Source organism: Oryzias melastigma, linkage group LG21 (genome assembly GCF_002922805.2).
Source record: "Oryzias melastigma strain HK-1 linkage group LG21, ASM292280v2, whole genome shotgun sequence".
In the NCBI taxonomy this organism is placed as follows: Eukaryota; Metazoa; Chordata; class Actinopteri; order Beloniformes; family Adrianichthyidae; genus Oryzias; species Oryzias melastigma.
The window spans coordinates 9,985,610-9,997,100 of record NC_050532.1 but is presented as its reverse complement, the minus strand read 5'-3'; the positions used below and the strand labels follow the sequence as shown (position 1 = coordinate 9,997,100).

At 41.1% G+C, this 11,491-nt stretch overlaps 1 protein-coding gene across 1 annotated transcript; it reads right to left on the bottom strand.

Annotated features, from left to right (window-relative positions):
* Nucleotides 1-6,844: 6,844 nt before the first annotated feature.
* Nucleotides 6,845-9,829, bottom strand: LOC112155208 (trace amine-associated receptor 4-like). The gene is made up of 4 exons (XM_024286722.1): nt 9,657-9,829; nt 9,243-9,538; nt 8,733-8,879; nt 6,845-6,978 (listed from the first exon to the last, which is right to left on the bottom strand). The coding sequence occupies exons 1-4, from the start codon at nt 9,827-9,829 to the stop codon at nt 6,845-6,847; spliced, it is 750 nt and encodes a 249-aa protein (XP_024142490.1).
* Between the last annotated feature and the right edge of the window lie 1,662 nt (nt 9,830-11,491).

The window sequence follows — 11,491 nt, the reverse complement described above, 5'->3', positions numbered from 1 at the left end:
TTTTAGATAACATATTCCTTTAGATTTAGATAAAATGGATCTAGCTGCAACATTTGATTATCGCTGTCTGTATTGACTGCAGTTTGTAATGCAGAGCTGTCCCAGTAGGCACAGCATAAACACTCACAAAATGCATCAAATGCACATGTGTTGAGCACACAGACTGTGGAATCTTTAAGTCTGACAGGCTGAAGAAAGTTTCCATTGATTAATAGTCCCACCTTCACTCTGTTGGTCCAAAAAGATGGATCTACATGGAGCTATTCAGCACAGGGAGAAAGGTATGAAGTCCTCTTCCTTTTTTTAGGTGGAACAGCTTGACCCCTCCAGTTCTCAACAGCATCTTCATCTGTTGGCTGCATGTTTGTGGCAGCATCAGATTCCACTGAAGACTGAGCATCCTTTTGTGTTTGGCCTTCTGCTCTGGGGGTCATCATGGATGTTGGCTTGACTTCTGTCAATTTCACTGATCCCAGTGTTGATTCATCTTTTTTTTTCTTTTGCAGAACTAATCAGCATCTTTCCTTCAATGAAAGACAGATGGCAAACAATGAAGCAATCCACTCGAAGAGGCAAGTTTTCGTGCTTGAAAAGGCCATGTTTTATATTTTTGAACTCGGCTTCCACTGTGGCTGAACTTTCTGTGATGTTGGTGCTGTGATAGAGCGGGACCAAAATGCTGTCCAGAGTGGTAAATAACTTGCCAATCTTATTAAATGGGGAATAATCACGGGAAGGTAGTGGATATCATCCCGATCCTCATTGGCTGCTGCAAGTGACCTGCTCTTTAGATATCCCTGTCACCCACAGATGAAGGCCAGTCTGGATCTCAGGACATGGATCATGCTTCTCCAGATCTTCAGCATTCTTATCTGGCAGGATGTCTGGCCTTCTGATATTTGGGCTTTTAGATATTTCTTAGAAACTATGTGAAACAGTGGGTGTTGTTACGCTGTGGCGACCCCAAAAAGGATAAGCCGAAAGTGAACTACACACTGATGGTTGAAAGAAAGATTTTTTCTTTAAATTGGCCAAACCAAATCCAGCAACTATAACCCAGTGGATACAAAAATTGAAACGAGTCTACATGATAGAATACCTGACTGCCCAACTACAGCTAGAAATTGATGCTTTTTTGAAAAGATGGATGGAAGTGACAATTATGTTTGAATGGCGTTTACATATCTTTGGACGACTGTCGTCATCCTAATGCCTTTATTTTGAGTGCTTATTAGAGCTGTCAGGCGATTTAATTTTTAATTGCGATTAATCGCATTGTCCATAGTTAACTCGCAATTAATCACAAATTAATATGTTTTTTTTTTTAGGAAAAAAAAATGTGTTCTTCGTGGAATTTAGCAGTTCTACATTAATTATTAATAGTTTTAATCAGAAATACTTTATTTTGTAACATTGTATTGAGATAAACTTTCTTAACAATAAAAGGCTGCTGTCAGGAATGGTGGTGGAGGACCCAAACGCAGGAGACAGGACATGGTGGCAGAAACTCAAAGATTTACTTAAAAACTCAAAACATGACAAAACCAGGAGAAACCAAACCAGTGACATGACAGAACAGAACAGGTGACCTGACAATGCAGAACTGAAGACCAGACACTTAAATAGGCTAAGGACAATTAACTAAATGACAACAGCTGTGGGTGATTTGACCAGAACAGGGTGAGACTGACAAGGAAAACAGAACATGACACAACTGAGGCATGGATCATGACAGTACCCCTCCCCTAAAGGGCAGATCCCAGATGCCCAAATATCTGTGGGGAGGGGACCTGGAAGAACAAAAACACAAGTCCAGAAGACAGGGATCCTGCAGCCAGATGGATGTAAGGGATTTTGGAACCCCACCTCAGGAACAGGCATGAAGAGGAGCGGTCCCGGCAACTCTCCCCAGGGACAGGGAACATGAAGGGGAGCAGCTCCAGCGACCCTCCTCCAGAACAGGAAACCGCCAAGGGAGATGAGCAGTTGACCATCCTCAGGGACAGGGAGCATGAAGGAGCTGCCCCGGCGACCCTCTTCAGGAACAGAGACATGAAGAAGAGCGGCCACGGGGACCCTCCACAGGAGCCGGAAGGATGGCCCTGATGATCCCCCTCAGGAACAGATGTGGTGGGCATGGTATGACATGGCTTGTTTGTGGCTGCAGGCAGTCCCATCTGGCATGGCGTGACATGGCATGGACTACAGTGGCAGAGAACCCTGCCACTGCAGCAAAAGTTCTCCTGCTGGGTCCAAGGTGGTCAGGTCATACTGTCAATGGATGGTGGGGGAGGACCCAAACGCAGGAGACAAGACTTGTGGCAGAAACTCAAAGATTTACTTAAAAACTCAAAACATGACAAAACCAGGAGAAACCAAACCAGTGACATGACAGAACAGAACAGGTGACCTGACAATGCAGAACTGAAGACCAGACACTTAAATAGGCTAAGGACAATTAACTAAATGACAACAGCTGTGGGTGATTTGACCAGAACAGGGTGAGACTGACAAGGAAAACAGAACATGACACAACTGAGGCATGGATCATGACAGCTGCAACATAAAATGCCTAACAAAAGCCCAAGTGCAAGTGAAGGGCATTTTAAATTCAAAACTTCAATCAACGTTCAGTAAAATAAAATAAAAAACATCAAAAATAACATTTCCATAACACTTTCATGTTCATTTTTTGTCAGGACCAAATCTTTTCCTCCTCTGAACTAGAGTAATAAATGAAATAGAGATTTATCATTTCCAATGAACTTTTGTTTTTTTTAAAACATTAAAGACTGAGAAAAGCGAGATACACTGTGGATAGTTTGACAGTCTGTTACTGCCGCCACGTTCTCTGGCTGCAGCTCGATGCAGCAACGTGTCCAGCGGCGCTCATGCCATGCAATGCTATGCTGGGGCTGGATCACGCTTAAACCTCCAGAACTTTGGGATATTTGCATATTATTGTTGGCGTCATGCACATGTCAAATTGACGCGTAATTAACGCAACAAAAGTAGCCCTAGTATTTATATATCTTTTTATTATTGGACATGTAAGCATACTTGTATGGATATATAAATGTGTGTTTCCACACATAAAAATAAATCAACTTTTACCCAAGCACATAAATGTCTGTGTGTGTTTACGCATCTGAGATGAGACATTTCTGGGAGTTGCCTCACACCCAAACTGTAATATGTTGTCCGGGGAGCCAGTACAAGCCAGGGGACATCGGTTTTGCCTTAATTGGACACAGCGTCACAGTGCTTAGGTTGGCGTCACCTGCAACTTCGGCCTTCACAGGTATTTGGGGGTGCACTTCAGGGCTAATTTTGTTTGGAAATAGCAAAACATCACACAGCATTGTGAGATCTTCAGGTGCTTAAGAGGCTGACCAAATGTGACATTGCTGGCACGCTCAGTTACGGAGTTAGCATTAGCATCAAGCTAGCAACAAACAACAATGATTTTTTTTTTTTTTATTGGGGGTTAGAACATGCAACATATTCAAAAATGACCTCTCTTTGCCAAAGCAAAGCATTTTTGACTAGCTTTTCACACTTAGATTTTTGTAGGTCCAAAACAGGTGTGCAGGGGGTTTCCACAGCAATGCTTTAACCAAGGAGTCCCAAACTCACAGCCTAGCATCTGCCGATTATGATGCACCATCCTGAGCTTGGAGTCTCTCAAGTTTGATGTACCTGCAGTATCATTTGGCTTCGCAGTCCCCCAAAAGAAGGTTTTCAGGCTGTGGGCCTCAAGCTTACTGAGTTACTCTGTTTCACTAATAACTCTCAGACAATTAAAGCTGCAGCCACATAAGGCCACAGATCATCAGTGGGTGTTTGTAACAGGCTGAGTTTCATGAAGCTTTGCCAACTGGAAGTAGATTGAACGGAAATAACCCTGATTAGCTTGTTAGCCGCCAACAGCTACACAAACTCTCCCTCTGTGACAAACTCAGAGCTCAGATTTGCTGACCGGGACCTCTGTTCATCTCTAACCACATGCTGAATGACACATCTTATCTTCCAATCAGAGTCATTTCTACTCTGGGGTTATGACCAACACAAACGCTTTGTCCACTCTCTCTCCAAAATCTGTTTAGGATATGGATATCCTTTATTTTGGTTCTTCTGTGTAATAAAAGGGAAAAAAGCTAACTAAAATATATTGAAAGCTGTTTTTCATTAATATAATATGTTATATTTATTTTTTGAAAGAACCAAATAATTTCAAGTTTTAATATAAAGTAAAAAAAATCCATTCAAATGTGTTTTCACAATCATCACATCAGATTATTGATATTTATTTTTAAATAACTAATTTATATTACTGCAATAAATGGTTAAATCAGATTAAAATACATTTTAAACTATTATACTTTGAGTAACCACTAGGGGTCAGTGGTGAGTGAGGCCATGCCATGCACACTCACAAAACACCTTGCTTCGTGGGCACTGCAATACCCAGTGTTACCACAGGGCCCTTTACCAACACACACCTACACCCACACACAATTTTGACTTTAAATGACTCTCATTCTCACAGGGACTTCCAAAAAACATTAGGGTGGGGGGTCTACACATTGTTCTGCACCTATCAGAATCGGTTTGTCCATGAGGACCTCAACTGAGTTAGGTCACCACTGCATGACAAGTCCCCAAATGTATGCATTTAGTCAGGTTAATGTCCCCATGGTGTGGTGAAAACAAACACACACACATATACACATACATATACATGCATAGCAACTGACAGGTCTGAGGCAAAAAAAAAAAAAAAAAAACTCTAGACGGTCTGGATGAAAATGGTTGACATTTATTTTACAGCAGGAAACCAGCTGAGACTTCAGTAACAACTCTGGGACCATAATAGCCTACCAAAACCAGAGTTCAGATCCTTTGACCCAGGAAGTAAAACTCAAAAGGTAAGTAGACATGTCAGCAAATTTGACTTTATTTGAAATAATAAACAACACCTAATTAGAGAAAATGACAGTTAAACCAATTGAGGAGAGAGGGATAAATGTTATAGATTTTGAGGTGATGAATGGATGAACTTTATTAAAAACAAGTATTCACACTGGTTTTCTATTCTTTCATACTTATGTCACAAAGTTGGAGGCATTGACTTTCTATTAAAATGTGATTTTGATCCAATGAAACTACCAATCAAACTTTCTGAATTTCACAAACACGTTTTACTTTATTGGAAGTTAATCTACACCAGGGGTGTCAAACTCAAATACAGAGTGGGCCAAAATTTTAAAATGAACAAAGCCGCGGGCCAAGGTTGAACAAATGAACCTTTTAATATGGTTCCAAACAAGTTTTGATTTAACGTTGAATATTGAACAACCAAGGCTTATATAACTTTAAAGTGCAGGCCTGCAAAACCATCCATCCATCATCCATCCATTTTCCTGACCGCTTCTTCCCTTTCGGGGTTGCGGGGTTGCCGGAGCCTATCCCGGCTGCTGATGGGCGAAGGCGGGGTACACCCTGGACAGGTCGCCACTCCGTTGCAGGGCCTCAATCACTCAGTCAGTCAGTGAGACGTTTTAGTCATCTCATTGAGGAGAAAAGTTGCTCACATAAATAAGTGCTACCAAACATGGAAAGATATTTTTTTCTTCGGTGCAGAGCTGAGATATTGTGTCAGGGATGAACTGTGGAAACTTTTCTGCCCCAACAGCATCAAACTTTGACTTCAGTGTTTCATCACACTGGAGTTCAATCAGCTCCATTTGGAGGTTGGTTGGTGCTTTTCCACATCAACTGGGAACGGATTACTAAGCTGTTCAAATCATATTTTCTGGACATCAAAGTCAGCCGAAGGATTGTGTAAGAAGATGGATCACTCCCTTCCTACATCCAAGACCGCAACCATAGCAGAGCATTATGGGATTTGTATTATAAGCGGTGAATGCAGTGTTATAGCACTGCCACCGTATAATACCGGCGGGGCAGCTCTAATATTAATTTGAAATTGCCTTGCGGGCCAAACATAATTACACTGCGGGCCAGAGTTTGACACCTATGGTCTAGCAGGTGCACAAACTGATGTCGGTGTCCCACAGTGGCATTGGGTACCCACCGCCCCTGCTGCACATCCCAGTAACGGGTGTCGCAGACCTCCGCACTGACTCTACTGTTTGTAAATCAAAATGCATCAAGCAACACTTTTATGTTCCCCAGCAGACCGCCTATAGCATCAAAAATTTCCTGATTGTTTGCAGAACCAAACCTGATCACGTCCACACGTATCTGACATGGAGGCGGAGGTTGAGCTGGACCTTTCTATCCATAATCTGAGTCACCCTGTTTGTCATAGACTCATCTTCCGGCTCTGGCCCTCAATTTTTGGCATCAGCCGGACCAGACCGTGGAATAGACAACTCTTGGAGAAAGAAAGCACTACTTTAAAAGTAACTGTTGATGAATTCACTGTGTCTTTCCCAATTTTTGGCGGTATCTTCTCTTCTCTTCTTGGCCCAAGGTCTTCATCGTAAGCAAGATTGTTCCAGGCCAGAGCCCAACCGCCAACAGAAATTCATGTGATTCAGCCTCTCAATTAAATCTTCAATTCCACTACAAGTTCTCTCCTTATTAAAGTGAAGCTTCAGCGTAATTTCAATAAGGAAGATTACTTCTTCTAAAGCATACAGGTGTTCATCGTCACTCTTCACATCATAATTGGTATACACTGGGAGTCAATAGCTGAAGTACTCACTTTTTTCACAACCAATCACTGCCTTTAAATACAGTAAAAGTTTTGTTTTCTTCTGCATTCCAGACATTCCAGACAGCCCACCTCCACCCCATTCTCCTCCTGGCTCTTCAATCAGAGTGCCCTGCTGACCACCATCAGTGTCTGGGCTCTGTGTCTCTTCGCCTGGTCCAAGTGTTCCTCCGGCTCGTCCGCTTGTCTCTTCCTACTCATCCAGTCTGCTTCGTGCTGGGGTTTCTTCACTTGGCCTAAGGTTTTCATCATAAGCAAGATTGCTCAAGCCCATAGCCCAACCGCAAAAGAGAAATTCATTTGATTTAACCTATCAATCCATCCATCCATCCATCCATCCATTTTCTTGACCGCTTTGTCCCTGTCGGGGTCGCGGGGTGCCGGAGCCTATCCCGGCTACTGAAGGGCGAAGGCGGGGTTCACCCTGGACAGGTCGCCAGTCTGTCTCAGTTAACCTATAAATTAAATCTTCAATTCCACTAAGAGTTCTCTCTCCTTATTGATCCAGAGCCTAACCCGGCTATTGAAGGGCGAAGGCGGGGTTCACCCTGGACAGGTCGCCAGTCTGTCACAGGGCCTCAATCACACACACATTCACTCTCACATCCACACCTAGGGGCAACTTAGAGTCACCAATTAACCTATGAAGCATGTTTTTGGACGGTGGGAGGAAGCCGGAGTCCCCGGTGAAAACCCACGCATGCACGGGGAGAACATGCAAACTCCACACAGAAAGGTCCCAGTTGATGTTTTTCAGATTCCCCCAGCCAGGATTTGAACTGGGGCCTTCTTGCTGTGAGGCAAGAGCGCTAACCACTGCGCCACTGTGCAACCCTCTCCTTATTGAAATATATGATGTTATCATAGACGGTATATGGATATAGTTCACTCTGAAAGGCTTAGGAAGATCATGGTATGGCCCCTTTAAGTGTATTATGCTGTTAATCCTTCAGTATAAAGAACTCCAAAGCTGTATTTTGATTTGTTAAACTTAAGCTTGAGCAGCAGCCCGTCCTGACCCACGAGAACGAGCGGCTTCACACAAGGTGACATAGACAAGAGAGAACATCTCCTTTCAGGAAAAGTCTGCGCTGCACTTTGATTAAGCTCTTAAACTTTATGTATTGGCGTACGCCAAAAAAACGTCTTGTGAGGAACCTGTAAAACATTTAAGGTGGATCCTAAAACATCGACAATCTGAGAATTGTGCAAGCAGATGGTGGATATTGAGAAGACGGCTACGGAAGAAGAAGCTACAAGGAAAATTATTTTTTTTGTTAAGGTGAAAGCAGGTGACAATTAGAAGAACTGGTTTTATTATTGAGCAGAGACAGAAAGATGCACAGAAAGTTGCACACAAAGTGTGATGATGCTTCAAGAAGAACAGAAACGTTCACAACCATTGCTCATCAGAATATAATCCAATCACTTAAATAAATCCTGCAATGTTCATTTGGTGTTGTTTGTATGTCTTGACTAAAATTCACAGCACACTTACCCTATTAACTGTCAGCATTCTGTCTATGAAGCCTGAGGCTATTAAAGGCAGATACACAATATGCACATCCATCTTTGCAAAAACTGAATGTTTGTTTTTGTGAGAGAAACACAAACATGCTGGACCAGCTTTAGGTTGAAATCCTGAAATGGGCAATAACCACAAGGAGCGAAAGGTGAAGCCTCAAAAATGAAGGCATGTTCTTTTGGTGTAGAAAAAGAGTTCACAAAAACAACTCGTATTTTATAAACTATATGTTCTTTCATGTCCCAATAGTTTACTCTGAAAGGCATTCGAAAATGATGGTATAAGCCTAATAAAAAAACAAGGGTTAAAGATGAACACAAAAACTCTTTCTTTAATGTCTTTGAGGTTTTTACCAAAAATATATCAATACTTTCCCGCGGGCTAAGTTTATTTAATGAATGACAAAATTCCTTTGCGGATCACTAGGCGGCTTTGTTCTCAGATTCTAAAGCATGTTTGTCTCACGGGAGTCAGGCTTCAGTATCTGCAGAGTAATGATGATTTTAACAGCTTTTCTAAACCAGGAGTAAAATAAAGTGTAGATAACTGGGTTTAGACAGGAATTGAAATAAAAAAGAACAATAAGTAAATATACAGATAAAATATCCATTCCTACGAAAACTGAACAATATGACGGGCAGTAACACAACAAATAGGTCAAGACGAGAACACCAAGAGTTCTGGCTGCTTTCAGCTCTGATTTCTTTGCTTTTAATGTCACTGGATGCTGAAAAGCGGCACATTTCACATGAGAGCGCATGGAACGAGCCTGATTGACAATAACCACAAATATTTTCATGTACAGAACTACAATGACTGTAACTGGAAGAACAAAAGTTAAAATGAGATCAGCCACTCCTGTAACATAGGTGAAAGTGACAGAACATTGTCCAAAACATAAGTCGTGCTTACCAGGTTCAAAAAGTCGATGGATTTGATCCTTAATATAAATTATGCTATACAGGCTGTACAGACCATAGCAGAGCCAACACAGACAAACACACGTTTTGACCCTCACTGTAGTGATTCTGGTGGGATAATGCAGAGGTTGACAAATGGCCACATAACGATCAACTGATATTAAAATAATGTTACCAATTGAAGTATATGGAATATAACAGGCAAGATAATAATAAACAGCACACATGATTTCCCCAAGAAACCAGCAAGATGTGTTTCTGTAAATTTCTAACGGCAACAACAGAAGCCCCACGAGAAAATCTGAGACAGCCAGAGAGAGGAGGATGATGTTAGTGGGAGAGTGCAGCTGCCTGGAAGGAAAAAGATGGAAATTCATTACACATAAAACACATTATATTATCTACTGAAAAGAAGCAAAATTAGACATTTATAAAACCTAAACTGTGAGAGTTATGAAACAAATCTAACCTAAAGTGGGAGACTGCAATGATGACAAGCAGGTTCAGAACTACAGTGATAATAGAAATGATGGAGAGAACGGTGTTGAGAAAGAAAGCTTTGGTCCAGTGAAGTCTTGGCTTCCTGCAGGAAATGTTGAGGAGCTGTGGAAAGCAGAACTCAACTTCATCTTTGAGCTCCATGATCTGGTGTTTGAGCTTCTTTCCAACCCAAACATTCTGCTGTCATGCTTATTTCTAAGTTGTTAGTTTTTTTTTTTGTTCCCATTGTGTTCTGTTGTTTTCCCCAGGATCCATGAAACTCCTCCTCTAATTTGCATGACAGCTTTCATTTTTTGTCATTTGTTTCATCTTGCTTTCAATATGTATTGACCATAAGTATGGAAGAACTAACTAAATACGTCAAAGACACTTGACAATTTAATTACGATGACTTAAAAAAATTAAAACAAACTAAGATTTAAATCTAAAGCACAGTTGAAAAAGAATAAATTTTTTAAAGTGGGTGTATTACGTAAGGGATAATACCCAACGAAGTGTGTGTTATGAGAAATTAACGCACGACGCGGAGGCCTAAACCGTCCGACGCGAAGCGTTAATTTCTCATAATGCACTCTTATTATCCCGCTTATACCATGGTCATTTAAAAAATAAATAAACATTCAAACAATATTTAGTAATTTATTCTTGTTATTTATTTGGTTTAGCTCATCTTTTCAAAAAAAGCGGACTATTGGATCTGTGATGCGGCTTGTTGTCACGATGACATGGAACACGGCATGAAGCCTGAAGCCGTTACAGACCTCAGCTGCAGCGGTAAAGTGTCGCTGTTTTGAAAGAAAGACCCGGACAAATTAGGATATTTTTCTTCTGTTTCTGACATTAATCCTTCAGCGAGCAGCTAGAACATATTCAGCTTCTGTCTGTGTTTCATTTCACGGCAGGTTCGTTCTTCTGAGCTGCTCTAAAAGCAGAAACTCCCTCTTGTGGTGAAACAGAAGACTACACTTTTCATGTCGAGTGGTGTTTTATTAGAAGGAGAATAACCAATTTGTCAAAATTAATTTACCTTACAAAAGGAGAAGAAATATAAATGCTGATCGCTACAATAAGTTAAATAAATCATCAGTTCAGAGAGAAAGTCCATCCATTACTGCTTGTTTTGTCCAGACGATGAAGGAAAAATGTGTTTTAAAGAAGCCTGCGCAGTGATATCGAACGTTTGGTCTGTGTGACCGGAGCTTCTTTTTTAGGTGTGCGTTATTACTGTGCATTATCAGTTTTTAATGCACACCCAGCAGCCAATCAGAATCGAGTATTCACCCAGACCATGGTATAATGTGAATTAGCTAACGGAGCTAATATGTAGGCTAGTGGTGTTTGACTGTGTTTTTGTACGAGTTGCTAACAAAGCTGAGAGTTAGACAGTTTTAGTGCTTTCAGTCTGTTTTTTACATGTTGTTAACAAACTTGGGCATTTCAGGTGTTGCGAATATGCTAATGCAGCTAACTCTTCTAACATGTAGTGTTCTACAAAGCAGTTCTAGAAATACTGAGAATTAAGTCAATTAAGTTCAACTGATCAATAGACTTATCTCTGATTTTATGTGATTGTTTATTTGTTTAATGTTGCTTTTGTCTGTCAAACTTTTGAAAATAGACCATTCATTGACGGCAGGGCCAGCCCTGGGCATAGGCGACCTAGGCGGACGCCTATTGTGCCAACTGCTTGAGGGGGCGCCGAGTTGCAATGTTTATTTATTTATTTTTTTGCAGTTTAACACACCACTCATTTCGTGCAACATGTTAAAAAAAGGTAATAAATAAAACTCTAAATAAAATAAC

Coding starts and splice junctions, on each gene's coding strand:
- LOC112155208 (XM_024286722.1), bottom strand. CDS start 9,829: ATGGAGCTCAAAGATGAAGTTGAGTTCTGCTTTCCACAGCTCCTCAAC. Junction 9,539..9,656: donor ATTGCAGTCTCCCACTTTAG/GTTAGATTTGTT, acceptor TTTTCCTTCCAG/GCAGCTGCACTCTCCCACTA. Junction 8,880..9,242: donor TCTGTGTTGGCTCTGCTATG/GTCTGTACAGCC, acceptor CAGTTTTCGTAG/GAATGGATATTTTATCTGTA.